The 20,229-nt window shown below is 41.3% G+C and overlaps 1 protein-coding gene across 1 annotated transcript in view; it reads left to right on the top strand.

The window, feature by feature from the left end:
• Positions 1-5,042: 5,042 nt before the first annotated feature.
• Positions 5,043-20,229, top strand: part of Ulk2 (unc-51 like autophagy activating kinase 2) — a 41,849-nt gene continuing 26,662 nt past the window's right edge. The window contains 8 exon segments of the mRNA XM_087203917.1: positions 5,043-9,341; positions 9,343-9,413; positions 9,415-9,455; positions 11,073-11,153; positions 14,915-15,074; positions 15,076-15,196; positions 19,383-19,570; positions 20,055-20,158. Of these exon segments, the coding sequence (XP_087060043.1) occupies positions 9,075-9,341; positions 9,343-9,413; positions 9,415-9,455; positions 11,073-11,153; positions 14,915-15,074; positions 15,076-15,196; positions 19,383-19,570; positions 20,055-20,158 (1,033 nt within the window). The 5' untranslated portion in view covers positions 5,043-9,074.

The following is a 20,229-nucleotide window of genomic DNA, read 5'->3' as shown; positions in this document are numbered from 1 at the left end:
TGGGTGTTGGGTATTGTATTCCAGCCATGGGAAAATAACTAATATACATTTCTGTGGGACAAAATCATGATGCTCAAAGTTTAGGTAGTGATGTTGTCCAACAAACAACATTATAAACAATGTCCGTAAAGGAACAGAAATGATGACTCGGGTTTTGTGAAAATTAAGAATTACCCCTGGAAAGTCATTGTTATGAGAGTGAAAGCACAAGGCACGGATGGTGATAAAATACTTGCAAGTCATCAGAGAAAGTTTTATTCTATATGATACAAAGAACTCTAAAACCAAACAATTAGAAAATTTTAAAAGCTTGCAAGCACAGGTAACATAATTTGAAAAGATATCTCACCATGGAATGCATTTAGGCTTCGCAGAGCCACATGAAAAGTTGCTTCTTAAAATCAGTTATCAGCTAAAAGAATTTATTTCACAAGGAGATATCACTCTGTACCTTTTGAAGAGCAAACATTAAAAAGTCCAACTGCACCAGGCTTTGGAGACTAAGTTGCCTTTAGAGTGGTACAGTCACTTCAGAAAATATATCGGCAGTTTAAGAGTAAAACACTTATCCACCTTATCGTTAAACTCTTCTCATCTTCTATATGCTCATATTGAGACATTTAGAAGCACATTCACATCAGCTTCGTATTAAATAACTAGAAATCAAAATGCAGACATCAAGCAACAGCTGAATGAATAAACAAACTAGTAACTCATGTAATGGGAGTCTACACAGCAAAACATAGAATAAGACTATGGATTAATCTCAAAGTAAATACACTTGGTAAAAGAAGCCAGAGAGACCACACTCATTATATATAGTTTAATAAGTGAAAACATGTGTGGACAGAAGGCGGGTCAGTCCTTGCCTGGGACATGGTGGGACAGGACAGGGAAACTTGGAATGGCATAACAAGGGGGATGAGGAAACTTTGGAGAGTGATAGATCTGCCCATTTTCTTAACTGTGCTCATGCCTTTCTGGGAATATGCATATGTCAAAACTTCTCTAATTCCATAATGTAATTGCATACAGGTCATTGTATGGCTATCTAACTTCAATGAAACTATTATAAAAAAGTGAGGCAGAGTGGTGTGTTCCAAGCAAAGCCTATCAGTCCCAAATAGAAACTCTCTTCCAGCATGGGCTGAGTTTATTGAATTCTCCCGTAGTTTATTTTCATAGACTGTCGTGAATGTAGCTGTCACAGCCTTTTTTTCTAGGACAGAGTAAATTTGCGTAAAGTCTCTGAGAGCACATCATCTCTTATAAATGTCAATTCTTATTTGGTAGTCAAGTCCGAGAGCAAAGAGGACACTTGAACACAGAGAGCTTAAAAATAATCTGGATTTATGTATACAAGAGGAGAAATGTAAGGGCCGTTGAGGTGAACGGGTATGGGAAAGTGAACACTGGGCAAGAGCAGTGGGCGTCAGGCCAAGTCCAGGGTAGAGAAAAGCAGCCCACATCTAGGAATGGCTAAGTTCACGGCCAGGCCAGGGAAGATGGCTGATGACCCAGTACCTGTCTTCTCCTCCCCTCAGTGGGTGTCTGCAGTCTGGAGGTTTTTCGCTAGGGGCTAGATCTGGAACTGCAGTCTGGAGTGGACCTGCCAAACCCAAAGATCCATCCACTCATGGGAGCTGCAGGTCCCATACATGCCACCAGGACAGGTGTGGTTTTGGCATAGACCAAGATGCTATCCCCTCAGCTGTTCATCCTGGTTCCATACAGTAACTACTGGCTCTGTCAGGGTGCAAATCACCTGTAGCCTTGGCAGAAGCCATTTGATTGACTAATGCCGTGCCATGTGCAGACTGGGGTGAAGATTTTCCCCCCAAGTCCTGGCTGCCCTGTGCTGCCACTGGGTATTTGGCCTGCAGGAGAGGCTAGGTTGATCACTGGTGCTGCGGCCACAGGCTTTCCACAAAAGGAGGAGGTGGTCATTCTGCTGTCCAATTGGGGTCCCCAGTGTGGGCTGAGGCCCAGTTTCTGGATTTGATGTGTGGTATAAATTTGCCCATGTCCTGAACCCTGTGGGTCTGTGAAGTGTCATAGGCTTGGGCTAAGGCAGCTTTCCCACCATGTGGTGAGTACCCAGGACCGGGAAGCGAGCTGCCAGCTGGGCTGTAGTTGACCTTGGAGATGGGAGGAGACTGGAAAATGATGGCTTTGGAAGGAGCAGTGGTATCTGTGTGTTTCATGTCAGAGGGAGGTGTGGATGATGAGAGTACAGAGGCTCTGTCTGATAGCATGGCTGCAAGTGTAGGGTAACCTCATGACTGACAACTAAATGACGGTGAGCAGGGTCACCTCTGGTCATATCTGCTTGAATCTTTATAAACCCAGGCTGCCCAGTTGTCTCCCTAGGGTCCACAGGCCCACCTGATACCTCGTTTTCCTCAGCCCAAGAGGGAGGATGGTGGCAGAATTGTTGCCAACATTAGTCCTGACAATCCTGCTAATCCCTCAGTAGCCCATTGTATCTCCAGACCCTTAATTTTTCTGGATTTGTTATGTCACTTTGTAAAGAAATCAAGCTGGTTTGTTTAAAGCATTGGTATCCATATATATATAAGTGAGATTGTATAGTTCTTTTTCCTCCCGTATTTTTGTGAGCTCCTAATTAGAATTATGGTCTCCTTGGTTATTAAATCGGGAAACTTGTCATCACTTTCTGCACTCTGGAACAGAAGAATAATCTGTTTCTGGAATTTGGCAGAACCTGACTGCAGACTGCTGGTGTTTTGTCTTGTTTCTGTCTTGCAGTGCCGAGGATTGAGTCCAGAGCCTAGGCCAAGTTAGGCAAGTTTTCTACCACTGAGTTCTGCCCCCTGCCCTGCCGCTGTTTTTGGAAAGTTAACTGCCGTTTAGCTTTTTTACATGACCATTGATGTTTTTCAGATTTTCTATCTCTTCAAAGTCAGTTTGGTACTTTTCATTGTCCTAGAAAGCCATTAATGTCATTGAATTTTAATACTATTGAATTTTAACCTATGGTAGCACAATGCTTTGTATAGTACGTTGGAGGAAAAGAAACTCATGTATCTGTGATGTTACCTTTTTCAACACTAGTGTTTATTGGCCAGATGTGCTTAGTGATCGCTTATTTTATTAATCTTTTTGAAGAACCAGCTTTGGGAGTTCTTGGTTAGTGCTACTGATTTTTATCCTTCTACATCAGTAATTTCTGTTCTTAGTATTTATCTTTCTACTTCATTTAAATTTACTTTGTTCAAGCTCTAGCCTTCTGAATCAAAAACTGGAATCATTTATTTAACCAGTTGATCCTCCTCCTAAACCAGGCAAGGTCTTGGAATTCATTTTGTTGGCCTCACATGTTTTTTTCCCTCCAGTACCGGGGATTGAACTCAGGACCTTGCACTTGCGAGGGAGGCAGCAGCACCACTGAGCTAATTCCCTGGCCCGAGTTGGTTTTGTTTCATCCTTGCTCCCTCAAATCTGACTCAAGGTCCTGCCGTGGTAGCTCTGCCTGGGGTCTATATGTATAACTACAGAGAATGTCCTTCAAAATCGTGACCATAAAGCCCATTGGAGGAGAACCAGCTTGAGGGAAGTAGAGAGTCCTGGGGTGTTTTGTTTGTTGGTTGGTTTGTATTTGGTACCGGGGATCGAACTCGGGGCCTTGAGCTTGCAAGGCAAGCGACGGAGCCACTGAGCTAAATCCCCGGCCCTGGAGAATCCTGGGTTTTTTCATGACCTTGAGTTTTGGGTGTCTTGGATGCAGGCTAGAGATGTTGTTGGACATGGTATAGAGTGAGAGGAGAGGTTTTGGCTGGGATATAAATTCCTGGTTTTCCTGCAGTTTACCTAGGGGCACACAGGTATGTATGTATGTATGCATGTATGCATGTATGTATGTATGTAATAACAGTACTACCATAGGAATCATAAGCTCCTTGTAGCGGGCAGTGGGAAGCTTAGTCAAGTTCTCAAAGTCAGAATCACTTGAGGTGCCTGCAGAAAATTGTAGATTGGTGGGACCCACCTTCAGAGTTTGTTGTTGTTTCTTTGTTTGTTTGTTTCGGTACTGGCAATGGAACTCAGGACCTTCTGCTTGTGAGGTATGCAGCAGAACCACTGAGGTAGATCCCTGGACCCCTTCAGAGCTTTTAATGTGGTCAAACCAAGTAGACCTAGAGGTGTAGCTCAGTGGTACAGTTCTTCCCTAGCAAATGTGAGGTCCTGGGTTCCTTTCCCAGTGCCACCAAAAGAAAGAAACAACAAAACAAAAACAAAATAGCCTTGGTAGGTAGGAGAATGTGCAGTTTTATCAAGTTCCTACATGATGCTGAAGCTACTGGTCCCAGTACCTCACTTTGAAATAATTGTTTTTGAATATTTGGAATTTAACCCAGGGTCTCTGCACCGAGCTACATCCCCAGCCTATATGTATATGTATATACAGAGAGAGAGAGATAGATAGAGAGAGAGAGAGAGAGAGACACCTTGTGTCCAAATGTATATATACATGTACATATATATACATAGTATATATACATGCATATATATGGAGATATATGGCGAGACAGGGTCTTACGAAGTCACTGAGTTGCCCCAGCTGAGCTGAAGTTGAGATCCTCTTGCCTCAGCTTCCCAAAGCACTGAGATTACAGGAGTGACCCACCGTTTCCACACTGGAACGCTGGTGTGGAATGCCAAGAAGGGGGGGGGGTCCAGGTCTTTCGTGAAAACACTCCTCCATCATCCAGGAGTGGAAGACGAGTCCTTGAGGAGACAGAGGAAGCAGCGAGAAAGGCCGGAGCACCTGCTGCTGGCCGATGGAGGTGGCGCCCAGCAAAGATGCAGACTCCTGGACCACAACTCCCAGGGCTCCTTGCGCCGAGTCGCGCGCGCCCCCCTGCGCCTGCGTGCGCCCTGAAGGCGATAGGCGGGGCGCCATTGGGTCGGTAGGAGCACGGGACCTTTTGCCCAGCGTCTCCGAGCTGAGAGTTGCGGTGGTTGCTGGCAGCTGCGACGTGGGCGGAAACGGAGGGGGAGCTGAGCCTGGCAGGTGAGTAGGAGCTGCACAGGCGCCGGTTTCTCTGCGCCTCAGCGGTGTTGTCTTCTAAGTCGGGCGTTCCAGCGCGAGAGTCCGATCGCCGGAACGCGGGATGCCCCTCTGGGAAGAGGCCTTGCGGTCGCCGTCTCTGTGGCCCAGCTGCTCCTTAGCGGCGCGGGTCCTGTCCCTAGTGCGCGGGAGAGACATCCTGCCCCGCCTCGGCCGGCCTGCGAGCAGAGCAGTCTGTGCTTCAGTTGGTCTCCGCAGGCGGCCGCCCCTTCCTCTCGGGCCCCCGCGGTCGGGGGTGGCGCAGGAGCCGAGACCCGTGGCCAGGCGCCTGCCTGGGGCTGTGGCCAGGTTCGGGGCGGGGGGGGTCACTCGGACTCCCGCCGCCGCCGCCGCCGCGGGCAGACGTGTGGGCGCACCGCCCGGGCTCCTGGGCCCGGGGAGCCGTGCGGTGTCAGGGACCAACAAGCCCTTGGCCATCGTCACGTCCTTGGAGCTCCGTGACTGGGAAGGGCGCGGTGCCACAGCGCGGTCCACCCGTGAGCCCCTTCAGGGTGTGTGCGGGTGTCCCGCTAATGCGGAGCCTGTCGTGAGTGCAACAGCCACAACCCCCTTTCCCAAATGCCTTTCAAACAAAATTAGTTGTCCATGTGTATTCCCCTGGTAAAAATCAAATTTGGCTCTGAGCATCTTATTTTCTTTGCATCATCTAGCAGCTGCTGAATTTATTTCTCATGGTCCCTTACTATTTTTAAGAAATCTCTGTTTTCATCGTCCTTCCCTGCAAATCCTGCCTTCTATAGCTGATATTCTATCTTCAGATTCTCTTAATCTGCTCTGCATGCTTTCAGTGGAGTTTTTAATCTCCTGAATATCTGTTTGAATCTGTTTCATGGGTTCCATTTCTTTCTTATGATGGGCGATCATGGTTTCCATTTCTTTCTTACGCTGGGCATTCATGGCTTCCGGCATGTTTCTGAGCTCATTTATTTATTTTTTTATCAGTTCCTGTTCTAGAGCCTCTAATCATGTCTCTCACTCTGCTCACCATCTTGTGGGGAGCGGTGTCAGCCAAAAAGCTTCATTTTAATTTTACCCTTTGTTATAAATAGCCAGGAGACTATGTAATGGGGAACCGTGTCTCCACTAACTCCGATGTTTCCCTTTAGAGTTTGCCCTAGCAACAAGGTGAACCCTCTGTAACCCCAGGAAACAAAGTAGCCCATGAGGGCGAGGAGTGTCTAGAAAACTAGCAAACAACGAAGCAGGTGTTTTGGATAAAGGTCATGGTTAATGACCTAACTCACTGAGTGTATGAAAGAGAGGTGAAAATAAACTTGCTTTCTCGGTCTTGGGAGCCCTCCCGACTCTGTCTCTTCTCTTTATTTTTCTCAGTCCTCCTTTCCCCCATTCAGGAACTGTTTGACTGGTGACGGCTGGTCCGTCACACCATCTGTGTAGTTTTCTGGGAGATTATTTCTGCTTTGAATTTTTCTAGAGCATCATTCATCTGTTCTGTTACTTCCTGTGCTATCAGTTCAGGGTGTCCAGGTGGTTGATTATCATATTTTTCCACCTCATTTCCCCCAGAATTTGCCTTTTGTGGGGTGGAAGTCTGGGTTTGTGACTTTCTTAAATGTCTTCTCATTTTTGTTTTTGGCACTGTCCTTGGTTTAGTTCCTGGGTGGATATTGTGAAGTTGTTTATTGTAAGATCTTTGTTGATGTATTTAAAACCCTTATGGAATGATTGCTTCTCAGAGGTGTCTTCCAGATATAGCTGGTCTTTAGGTTTTGAGTCTCTAATGACTCTGAGGCTATCTCATTTTCATTATACCAGGAAAGACAACTGTGTAGATCAATCACAACCCCTTAGCCCAAGTGATACAATCAGCAACACCGTAGCATCAGATACATCTTAGAGAATGACAATTTGTGGTAGTTATTAATCTATCACCTTTAAAGATGAAGGGCCTCCTCCTTCAGGGTATGTCTCTGCTGTCACAATAGACAACGTGGGCAGCAGTGTGCAGTTATAAGTCAATGAGTCTCAGTAAGCTGGTCCCAGACCCGTGAGATTGAGGCAGATTCCAGGTTCCGATGGGAGCTGGTGATAAGTTGAGCTCCCTGTCCCTCCAACTTACCAATCACAGTGGTCTGCTGTGCCTTTTTTGCAGAGATTCCCTTCACTTTTCCAGTGGGTTTGTTTTCATCAGGGAGCCTAAGACAGGCCCTCTCTCTGTTGTTCACTTGTGCCTCTCAGGACAATGGCTTTTATGTCCCCCTATGCCTCTGCAGTGTGTAACCAAGTAGCTGCACAGTCAAAAGGCCAGAGGTGGGGCTGGGGGGCGGGGGGTGCAGAGTGGTTGTGGTTGTTCCTTTTGAAGCATTGGCAACTAAGTTTGCCTGATGGATTTCTGCAGGAAATTCAAGAAGGGCTGTGAAAAAGGCCCTGTCAGGTGAGTGACACCGTGTGCCCCAGCACGAGGGAAGGCATCTGCAGCCAGCCCAGCTTGATGTGCACTGCCTACACTTTTGATCCTCCGGTCAGTGAGCTCCTCACTACCTTCTAGTGTGACTGCAGTAACGTGAGTCAGGCTTGAGTTTTAACCGGTGGAGACTGTGTGAAGCTGGCTATGGCTGAGGAAATCTACAGATTGATTCCTTTTCCTTGGTGGTCAGCTTTCAGGGTGCCTAGATGGATCTCAGGGATGGTTCTAGAAGTTGATGAAAAGGATTCCAGAGAAACAGCACATATGAAACACCCCTAAATATTTCTGAAAAACACACAAAAGCACATTGGGATTTAACAAAATATAAAGAATTTCAAGTGAGTGGGACAGAGTATTCCGTCAGTTGTGATAAGTACACATGGTGTTATGAGTCCATAATTTCTCTGGAAGGATGGACCAAGCGGTCGATGTAGATGTACCTGAGAGAGCAAGGAAGACTGTAGGTGTGAAGTTGGTAGGTGGAGAATGGTGCCTTTTCATGAAATACATTTTCACACCTTTCTGATTCTTCTGTCACATGAATCTATGATTTTCAAAGTCAGAAAGTTGAAGTTAAAGTCCCAGCTCCCCGATTGCTAGCTCTATTGCCTAATCTCTGAATGGGGTGAAATTTAACCTGGTGCTACAGGACACCAGGAGAGAAGCTCGCAGGAAATGCCACTAGAGAAAACCATCCAACTGTCTACCACTTAATGGACAAGTGGAGAAAGAAACACATTCTACCCATACAACATGATAGGATGCAATCATAAGTTGTGAAGTACTGTCACACTCTGCTGCGTGGTTAAAGGGAAAATATGCTTATTTTTCATATTCTTCTGTTAAATTTCATACATTTACTATTGTTAATGAATTTTTTAAAGTTCTCATTTTAATTTCAAATACAGTAAGTATCAGTAGATGATGTTGTATAAACAAAAATTCTCTGGAGTCTTTAGTAATGTTTAAGAGTATAAAGGGCAAAAACAAAGTATAAAGGGGGAAAAAAAGAGTATAAAGGGGACCTAACACAAACTGAAAGTAAGTAATATATATCATCTTTGTTGTTAAAACAAGATGAATATAATAATATGTATTCATTTTGGTTATACTGTATATGCATTAAGGGATTCTGGAAGGCCATGCTAGAAACTAAAACTCATGGTAATTTTTTGGTTTTTTTGAGGTAGGGTCTCCCTTTGTAGTTCAGGCTGGCCCTGAACTCACCATGTAGCCCAGGCTGGGCTCAAACTCACACCGGTCCTCCCACCTCAGTCTCCCGATTGCTGAGATTACCTATAATCTCACCTATACCTGTACCTATAGCTACCACACCTGGCTCTGGTAGCTTTTTCCATTGTATTTATTTATTTATTTATTTATTTATGTATGTATTTATTTATTTTGTACTGGGGAACGAAGTGCGATCCTTGCACTTGCAAGGCAGTTGGCAGAACCACTGAGCTAAATCCCCAGCCCTTCTGGTAGCTTTTTGAATAGGATTAGAGAAGTGTTGAGAATTAGAGATAGAAGAGGTGAGGGAGCTTGTACTCTATGTTATTTTATGCTTTTTTTTTTTTTTTTTGGTACCAGGGATCAAACTTAGGACCTAGTGCCACTGAACTAAATCCCTGGCACTATTTTATACTTTTTATATTTGTTCCATGTGACTGCTACACATTTTTAGAAAGTGTTTTTTTGTGCCATATAGTTAGGAAATTTCAGACAAAACAATCAAAAAACGGAAATCCTAGACCTACAAGAGTAAAGAATTCTCATTTTCTCACCAGGTCTGTAGTGGTACGAAGGTCTAACACCAGCCCCCTTGGGCTTCCTCAGGCTGGGATCCTGCTCCCCAGCACCAGCAGACACAGTACAGACAGTTGGACGAAGACTCTACTGGGTCTTCCAGGCCTTACTCACCTTCCCCTTTGGGTAAGGAGAATTTACAGCAGCTATTTTCAACCTTATTTTCAGTATAACAAATCTGACGCGATGCACTCTTTTTAGGAACATGAGTTTACCATAGCAGTGATTCTGACCTGATTGGAGGGCATGACGCTTTCTTCTTACTTTATCCAACTCCTAACTGTCCTTTGAGAACCTCTGTATAAATCTGTTGGGATTGCTGTTGAAAATACAGTCAATAACTGGATCTTGTATATCAAAAGCACTCTCACTGGATTTGGGTTCTAACTGCAGAATCAGAGATCCTAGGTTAAAATGCATAGAGTGCCTTACCTGACTCATCACTCAGACGTCTAAAGATTAAAATACAAAAAGCTTTGGGTCACGTTCATCAGAAGCCTTCCACCTCCACTAGGAATATAGTAGCAGCTTTGTTACAGATCTTCTCACTTCACTTAGAAATCATTCATGGTAACAAGGAGAACCCTTATGTAAACAGAAAAACCACAAACCACCCCTTCAGTGAAATTTAAGAGGCAGAGAAAATGCTTCAACTCAGAGTATGGGAAGCCAAAGCTACTAAGTCCATAGCATTAAATTTTTTTGTATGGGGGATCAAACTCAGGACCTTGCCCTTGTGAGGCAGGCAGCAGAACCATTGAGTTAAATCCCCGAACTTCATAGCATTTATGAGAAGCAGCATTGAGGTAATGGGAAAAACAGGTGGTGTGGAGGGGCCCTGGCTGCAGTCAGAACTGCTGGAGGAGAACTAAGGTGGAGAGCAAGATGCCTCAGAAGAAGGCAGGCAAAGCAGGGCTGCATATAACCATTCCCCAAGAGCCCTGTGATAGTAATTTTTTAAAAAAACACCAAAAATCAGCTTAAATTTCCTCATCACTTTTTTTTTCTTTGGTATTGGGAATTGAATTCAGGACCTTGAGCTTGTGAGGCAGGCGCAGCACCACTGAGCTAAATCCCCAGCCCCTCATTGCTTCTCTTTTTACTTAAAAAAAAAAAAAAATCTTCAAAATTTTGCCCCTTTCTCACCCCTGTAGCTGTCCCTAAGGTATACTCCAAAAATCTTTGAAGATAAGATTTAAACCTTATATTTGCAGTCAAGAAAAATGTCTGTGGAGACCTGAAATGATAGTGCGGTTCTAAGAATGTTTTAGTCAGGCTGCAGGAGTAGCCCTAAGCCCTGAGTTGACAGAGGAATTCCCTGACCGACTCCAACAGGCCTGAGTTAGTCATTGGCTAGGAGCAGCCCCTGGGGAGGCCTAGCCTCAGCATAAATAGGAATCCACAGGGACAGCAGCTGGGCTTTTGGTCAGTTGTGCTCTTCGGTTGCACAAGGCTCATGCATTTTGTTCAAACTCTTGTGCTTCTGTCTTACACATGCTTGTATAGGCATTGATTCATTTACATGGCCTTCTTTCCTTTTGATCCAGTTATATACTTTTTAATCTTAGCATGCCCAATTCCTACATCATTGGTTCCATGTTAGTTCCAAACTAAATCTTTACGACTTAAAATTTTGTAAGCTATTACAGTATATACTGAGCAATTTGTGCATATGTTGCCTGTTTGCATCCTTCACTGGTTTTAAATAATTTCTTGTTCCGTTCTCCATCTTTTCTTTTATAGTTGGTACCATTCCTGAGCAGTTTAGTCAGTGCTGCTGTGGGCATCTTCAGGGCCATGAATCCAGGAGTAGAAACTCCTCAGGTAGGAAAATGTATTTGGTATTTTAATAATTTGAATTTCATTATGAATGGATTTAAGTTATGTTTTTCTGGTCTTATCAGAAGAGCTGAATTGATATGAAATATTTCCTCTGCTATCCTATTTTTTAGAATCTTGGTCTAATGTGTTTCTTTTTTGGGGGGGGGACTGGGGATTAAACTCAGAACCTTATGCTATTGAGGCAGGCACTGAGCCACTGAGCTGCATCCCTGGCCCCCTAATGTGTTTCTGTGTGTCATATAGGTACTGTCCCTTTTTACATACAAAATTACTTTATGAAAATATTCTTAGGAATGAAATAACAGGTAAATTTTGATTGTCACACATATAAGGAAAATATAGAAAGTGAAATTTCATTACTTTGATAAATACATACTTTTTTTTCTTTTTTTTGTACCAGGGATTGAACTTGGCACCTTGAGCTTTCAAGGCAGGCGCCAGAACCACTGAGCTGACTCCCCGGCCCGATAAATATATTTTTGATGTATTTTGTTTCAAATGATTTTCACATAAAATCTGGATGAAATAGGCAATAAAAATCCAGATAATTCCAGCAAAATTATTGTCTAAAATATTTACCTAGAAATCAGTGGGTTAGGGTTAGAGGCTTGTCAAGTGTCTCAACTAATCTCCTTACTGCTCAGAATGCATTTTGTGTCTAGAGGCCTCTGATTTTAGAGACACTGTCATTTGGTATGTGCGTGACATAAAATTTGGCCTTCATACTCTTTATTTAAGCTTTTTTTATGCTGGTGAGCACCTTACAAATCTGAAGAAAGAAGTGAATGAAGGCTATGAACTTTATTAATATTAAATATTAATTTCTTGCAGTTGAGGTACAAATTTCTATTAATTGTTTGATGAATTCTTAGAGGAACACTGAAGGGCAGATGGGATACCTCCTCCTTATTTATGGAAAAGTAGGTAAACTAGGAGGGGTGGGCAGTGACTTCTTCAGTGTCAAACAGCAGCATAATGAAGAATGAAAAACTAGGCTTTTAGAACTCTGATGCTCCAGCTCTCTCAATTCAGTCCTTCTACACTTTCCAAATGCTTCCAAGTCAGCTGAAACAGGATCAGTGTCTGAGAACACAACACTAAATCAATTTATTCCTACCTTCTTCAGGGTAGTCACTGTGTAGTGAGACTAGTAGACATAAACTAATTATTTATAGTACAACAGAAAAGTGAAATCTGGGTGTGGTAGCCTAGGCCTGTAATCCCAGCACTCCAGGATGTTGAGGCAGAAGGATTATAAGTTCAAGTGTAGTAATGCACCTATAATTTAAAAGAGAAGTTTAATTTGGCTCACAGATTAATACATTCTTGATAAAGAGTATTAGAGTATTTAGATAAAAAAGAAAAACATGCTTATTGCTTTATTATATATATATATGTATGACTAAAAAGATACATGTGAATTATACTTTTATAAGTCAAGTTCTGTTGTATGGGTATGTGAAGAGTTAGTTGAAGGAATCGTATGTCATTTAGAAAATTACTATTTTCTAAGGTTTATTAATATTTTTTTGCTTTCTAAAAATAAACCACCAACAGAGCTAACAGACAACCTACAATATGGGAAAAAATTTTTAGCAGCTGTACCTCAGACAAAGGTCTACTATCTAGAATATATAAAGAATTGAAAAAAATCAGACCCCCCCCAAACTCAAAGACCCAATTCAAAAATGGGCCTCTGAAATGAACAGACATTTCTCAGACAAAGAAGTAAAAGCAGCAAACACATATATGAAAAAATGTTCAACATCACTCGTCATTCGAGAGATACAGATGAAAACAACATAGATTCCACCTCACCCCACAAAGAATGGCTGCTATCAAGAAATCAACAAATAAATGCTGGCGGGGTTGTGGGGAGAAAGGAACCCTTCTCCATTGTTGGTATGAGTGCAGACTGGTGCAACCACTGTGGAAGTCAGTATGGAGATACCTCAACTAGGACTAGAGGTCCCATTTGAACCAGCTATTCCCCTGCTGGGTATCTTCCCAAAAGAATTAAAAGAATCTTACCACAGTGATATATGTGCACCCATGTTCATAGCGGCACAGTTTGTAATAGCTAAAGCTTGGAAGCAGCTCAAGTGCCCATCAGCTGGAAACTGGATAAAGAAAATGTGGGGTTTTTATACAATGGAGTACTACTCAGCCATAAAGAATGAAAAACTAGAGTCATTTATAGCTAGATGGATGCATATCAAGGCCATACTCTTAAGTGAAATAAATAAGATACACATGTGTAAATACCGAATAGTTCCTCTAGTGTGAGAAACTGATAGTGTAAAGAAGGGTTAAAATGATGAAAATGGATAATTGATAATTTGAAATAGGAAAAAAGGTCCAAAGACGAAGGAGTGAAGGGAGGGGAAGGGGAAAGGAAAAGAGGAAAAGAAAAAACTATGAGAAAAGAAAAAAAAAAAGGAAATGATATCTATGTAAATAGGGAAGGGTGGAGGGGGTAAAGGGCACATAGGTAATGGGGGAAAAAATAAGAACCAAGATGTATCATGTATAGGTACAAACACCCAGTGATAAATGTAAACAAATTGTATACCTAAAATGTACCAATAAAAGAACAAAAAAAAAAGTAAAAATAAAAATAAAGCTTAAGAAAGAGATGATGTAATTCACCATTCATAATATTTTGCCACTAATTTTACTTATGTATTTATAAAATTTATTTCTATAAAAGACAAAACACAATTCTAAAAAACTAAATGTCAGGTTTGGAATGAGATCAAGCCAAGAGTGGTCAGTAGCAAAGCTTCTATCCCTGTCTATTTTTAGAAAGTAGATGGTGGGCTGGGGATTTAGCTCAGTGGTTCCGCCTTCTGCCTATCAAGTGGAAAGACACGAGTTTGATCCCCGGTAGCCAAAAAAAAAAAAAAAAAAGCAGATGGTTAGGGCACTAAGAATTTTTGTATGCTTTTGATGTTACTGGTGATGGTTTTGCTTGCAAGAAACTCCAGAGAATGTGTAACTAGAACTCAATTAACTAGGCACTGGCCACATTAAGATAAAAGTACCATGTAAGTGGACAACTCTTACGGTAGGCAATAAGGTGGTTGGTTATGTAAGGAGAGGAGTGCCTAGTCTCTCAGTCCCTTGATGTGAGGTCCCCTTAAAGTTCAAGAAAACTGGCAGACAAGTGTTGTCTTTGTAGAGAATTATGAATATACTAGGCTTTAAATGTATCACTGATGAAACTGACACAACACAAAACATCACTACGATTGTTATTGTTAGACATAATAAAACTCAGGATAGCTCTATTATCTTTATGACTTTGCGGTTTGCATATTTTTTAGTAAGGGGTTATCCTGGGTTAGTTTGAAAATTTATTTTAGTTGCTATGTAAGAAAAGAGAATAATTACATTCATATACCCAAGTGTGGTGCATATAAAGATTAGAAATCATCTTGTTCAATGTAGGTCTTTGTTGTTTTTATTTCCTTTAACTATTAAATTTATAGATCTCTTCAGACCTTGCATTAATCTGAGTTGATAGCCACAGCTAAAAACAGTTGGTATATCCATTGTCATTAAATCTCCTGAGAATACAATAGCATACTTACTTTGTAAAGTTTGCCTAGCTAATAATTAGACTATCTCAAGAAAAGTAAGACACTCATCAGAATTCTCACTAATAATTGTCTTCTTATTTCTTAGGGTTTTGCCTTGTACTTCCTCACTTTGGGTTACTATTACGTTCATTTTCTTGGTAGGTTCTCCAGTGCCACAGGTTCAGTCACCGCAGTCTCTCTTATTGGGTGCTAGGCTGCAAAGCGCCCCCACCCTCACTGACATCTATCAAAACAAGCAGAAGCTCAGAAAACAGTACTCTGACCCTGTGTGCCCCTCCCATGCTGGAGCTGGGTACAACTACTCAGCCCAGTCAGCCTGGCAGCCTTGGAACCTCTCCCACCAAGCACATGGGATCATCTCCACAGAGCTCTGATTGGTTCTTTAAAAATCCTTTACCAACAATCATCAGCTCTCCTACTAAGGTGTGTTTCTGAAAGCATTTTGTAGATTGTGAAACTGGTATAATATTTTATCGAAAGGATTCATGATAAGAATAACCGTAAATGGTTTGTTTTGGTACTGGGGATCGAACTCAGGACCTTGCGCTTGTGAGGCAGGCAGCGGAACCACTGAGCTAAATCCCCGATCCTAACAGTCATAATTTTGATGAGCACTCACTATGTGCCAGGCATGGTGTAAAAACTCAACTTGTTGAATACTGTATGTGTGTGATCCTATTAATCTTCAGAAAAGGAAATTGAGGCTCATAGAGCTTAAAACATGTTACAAAGAGAAGAATCAGTGTTTTAAATTAATTTTATTGGTACAGTTTACATATACATAATGATCACATTTATCAAAGGGAGTTTTACCTATACATGATATATCTTTTTTTTTTTTTTTTTTTTTGGCAGTATGTAGAAAGTGGTTTTATTATAGGGATGGCAGTGTTGGTTCAGCATTGGAAGATCTACTCCCAAAAGTCATCATTTTAACAGAGGAAAGGAGAAAGCCATATGATCCTGTCACTAGTTGGAGAAAGAGTATTGGACTAAACTCTACAGCTGTTCATGGTAAAAGCCATCAGGAGACTAGAAGTAGAACAGAACCTTCTCAACAGATCAAAGACATGTATTCCATACTTCCAACAAAAACTACTTCTATGAATGGAGATGATACAATGCTTTCTTTCTAAAGTGGGGAACAAGGGCATATATGCCTACTCTTCATCTGTCCATTAGACTTTGAAACATAGGTCTAAACCAAAATAGTCTGGCAATAAAATGATACAGCTAGGATAGGATTGGCACAGCAGAAGCAAAATCTTTCTATGCAGATGAAATGATCATCTACAGAGAAAATACTAAGAAATCTCTAGGAGCCCCTAGACTTGTACTGGAATTTAGCAGGGTTAGAAAACACAAGGTATATATAAAAATTCAGGTCTGTGTATACTTGCCATAAATGAAGAACTGGATATTGAACTTAAAAGTTATGTAGGAGTACAAAGGACCCAGAAAAGCCAAAAACAAAAACAACACTGTTGGAAGATGTTTAGCACCTAATTTTAAGACTTCTAAAGCTACAGTAATCAAGGCAGTGTTGGTGTAAGGAAAGACATAAAGATCATTTGAATAAAACAGAATCTAGAAATAGAGCCACACATATATGGCCCACTGAGTTTTGAAAGATTATTTAACATTAGCATTTTATAGAATATAAACTTGATTCAAGAGCCAAGGAAGAGACAGTGTCTTCAGCAAACGGCACTAGAACACCTGGTATCCATATATAAAAAATTAACCTCAACCCTTTTTTTCCATACATGAAAATAACTTGAAGGGATCTATGGACCTAAATAAGAAAGCCTAAAAGTATAAAACTTTAAGAAGAAATTATAAGGGAAAATATTTATGAATTCAGGGTAGGCAAGAACTACCTAGGATACAAAAAACATGATGTATAAAAGAAAAAAATCAATAAATGAGATTCCATCAAAATTTAGAACTTTAAATGACATCATTGAAATGAAAAGTAGTCTTTAAACAGACCATATTTACAATGCATATAACCTGTGAGCAGAATATATAAAGAATTCTTAGAGCTCATTAATAGCCCAATTAAAATGTAGACATAAGAAGATGATAAATAGCCAGTATAGCACAAGGAATGGTGTGCAGTTCTAGAATCAGAAAAATACTAATCAGTACAGTAATAAGATTGAATTACACACTCATTAGGGAGATGAAGTCAAAAGTTTTAAAAGCCTTGTCATGACTTTTTCTTTGTGTTGGATTCTCCCCCTTTGCGTTTAATTTGTCATGCCCAATGGATTCATTCTGCTGGGTTTCCTGGGGTTGTGATCCTCGTTGTCTTTTCCTCTAGGGTATTGCCTAAAATTTTTTGGAGTGCTGGTTTGTTATTCATGAAGTTCCTGAGGTGCTCTTTGTTATGAAAGTATCTTATTTCTCCATCAATTTTGAAAGATAGTTTTGCAGGGTACATCAGTCTGCGTTGGAGGCTGTTTTCCTCTAGGGCTTGAAATACATCACTCCAGGCTCTTCTTGCCTTGAGGGTTTGCTTTGAGAAGTCTGCTGTGATTCTGATGGGCTTTCCTTTGTATGTGATTTGTTTCTTTTCTCTCACTGCTTGTAGAATTGTATTCTTCTGTTGGATTTTTGGAATCCTATTATATGCCTGTGTGTAGATTTTTTTTTTTCTTAAGGCTAGCTGGAGTCCTACATGCCTCACTTATCTGTATGTCAAGTTCTTTTCCCCTCCTTGGGAAGTTTTCTGCCATCACTTCTGTGAAGAGGTTTTTTATGTCATCTGCACTCTCTCCTCTTTCTTCATTGACTCCAGTCAGTCTTATGTTATTCTTCTTTGCATCGTTCAGCAGCTGCTGGATTGATTTCTCATGTTCCCTTACAATTTCAAAGCAATTTTTGTTTTCCTCCTCACTAATTCCAGTCTTATCTTCTATATGTGAAATTCTATCCTCACATTGGTTCATTCTGCCATGCAGACTTTCGATGGAGTTTTTAATCTCTTGGAAATCTGTTTGTATCTGTTTTATGGATTCCATTTGTTTCCTATGCTGGGATTCCATCATGTTCCTCAGATCCTCTACTTTTTTTGTCTGTGTCCTCTCTAGATTTATTAATCATGTCTTGCACCATGAGCAAAATCTTTGCTGTTATTTGAGTAATTATTTCTGATTTCATTTTTCCCAGATCCTCTTTTGTTGCCAGTTCAGAGAGTCCAGGTGGTTAAGTATCAGAGTTTTCCATCTCATTTTTCTTTGGGGTTGCTGTAGGTGATCTGGAAGTCTGTTTTTTGAGGCTTGTTTATGTGTCTTCTCATTTCCATGGGGGGGGTGCACCTTCTGGCACCCACGTGACTCACCTCTGCCCTAGGAGCTTGGGATGGCATCACGGGAGCTTCCTTCCGGGTGCTGGGACCGGCTGAGCTTCACTGCCCTAGGAGCCTGGGATGGCGGTGGGGGAGCTTCCTTCTGGGTGCTGGGACCGGCTGAGCTTCAATGCCCTAGGAGCCTGGGATGGCGGTGGGGGAGCTTCCTTCTGGGTGCTGGGTCCAGCTGAGCTTCACTGCCCTAGGAGCCTGGGATGGCAGTGGGGAGCTTCCTTCTGGGTGCTGGGACCGGCTGAGCTTCCTACATGATATATCTTGATTTCTCTTTTTCTCCCAATCCCCTTTCCTCCCTTCAGCCTCCTCTCCCCCCTTATTTACAAAAGGTTTGTTTGCATTTTTTTTCCCTTGGCTTTTTTCTCCCATTGTCCTTTTTCCTTTCCCCCCTTTCCCTTTCAACAGTTTCTTCCTCTTTCATATTATTTGTTATACATGTTGGTCCTTTCAGTTTCTCACACCAGAGAGACAATGCGATATTTATGTGTATATGTATGATTTATTTCACTTGATATAGTCTCAAGTTTTTTTTTATGTCTGAGTAGTACTCTTGTATAAAAACACATCTTTTTTATCCATTCATCAGTTGATAGTCATTTGGGTTGTTTCCAAGATTTAGCTCTTACAAACTGTCGCTGTAAACATGGTATGCATATATCATTGTAGTATGATGTTTTTATGAGATACGCTGTTGGAATTTTGATTGGGATTGCATTAAATCTGTATAACAATTTTGGGAGTGTGGCCATTTTCACTGTGTTGGTTCTTCCTATCCAAGAGAAGAGGCTATCTTTCCATCTTCTGATATCCTGGATATCCTTTTTCAGAGTGCTGTAATTTTCTATGTATCAGTCCTTTATTTCCTTTGTTCGATTGATTCCTAGGTATTTCATTTTTTTTCAATGCTATTGTGAAAGGTGGTCTTTCCTTAATTTCTCTTTCAGTGAGTTTATTATTTGTGTACATAAATGCTTTTGACTTTTGAGTGTTGACTTTGTAGTCAGCTATGCTACTAAATTTGGTTATTAAATCTAGCAGTTTTTTGGTTGAGCTTTTGGGGTCTTCTATGTAGAGAATCAGGTCATCTGCAAATAATGATAATTTATCTTAGTAGAGCCAATATTGGAATCCAGGTCTGACCTAATTCCAATGCCTGTATTCCTGAGTAGCATGCTGTATACTGCCTGCCAATTCAGAACACTTCATGCGAGATATTTAACTAGCTTCCATATGCTTTTTTAGACCACAGCTCCTTTCAAAATCCCTAAAACACAAGCGTCTTCCAACCTGTTAGCCTTGGTCACACACCATGGGCCTGCTGAAGGGCAGTCCAAAGATGGGAATGACCCACGGGAATGTTCCCATTGCTTCTTAGTACAAGGAAGTGAGAGGCATCCATCTGAGCAGCAGAACAAGGCAGTGTTTGGCCGGTAAAAGACTGTTTCCTTTCTAGCCTTCAACATGAAAACTGTAATAGCAAAGTAAATGTATTTCTGTTATAAAAACAACCAGACCATATTATTCAGTAACTGGTTTATGCCGTGTGATTATTTTCTTTTCCTTTTTTTTCTTTCTTTCTTTTTTTTAATCAGGGATCTAACTCAGGACCTTGCACTTGCCAGGCAGGTGTGGCGCCGCTGAGCTACATCCCCAGCCCAATGCCATGTGATTATTAACATATACTGTATACATTTAGAATGTCTGAAAACCATAAATACATCCTGTAAGTGTGTAAATACAGAATTCTTCCTGAACTTGAATATTCTATTTCTGTCTTTTATTTTGGTTATGGAAGTTTATCTGTACTCTGAATTGTTTGGCATGTATTTTTTGTCCTTGTTCTCTGACTTCCTGTTAACTCCTCTAGTCTTAAAAAGTGTACTTTTCTGTTATTAACTTCACTGATCTTTTTAGATCTGTCAGTACTGGAAAATTATCAGATCAACAAATAAAGGCGCCTTTAGGTGGACACCAAGGCAGCGCAGATAGTTTCAATACAAAGCGACCAATGGATATAGGTAAGAAAAGTCTTTTTTCTATTTAGGCCAATAATTTATTAGCATATGTCTTAGTTTCTTACTACTGTTGT

Source organism: Heterocephalus glaber, unplaced genomic scaffold, assembly GCF_053883595.1.
Source record: "Heterocephalus glaber isolate CG9 unplaced genomic scaffold, H.glaber_assembly_v1.0 deba00001813, whole genome shotgun sequence".
Lineage (NCBI taxonomy): Eukaryota > Metazoa > Chordata > Mammalia > Rodentia > Bathyergidae > Heterocephalus > Heterocephalus glaber.
This window is presented reverse-complemented; position numbering and strand designations above follow the sequence as displayed.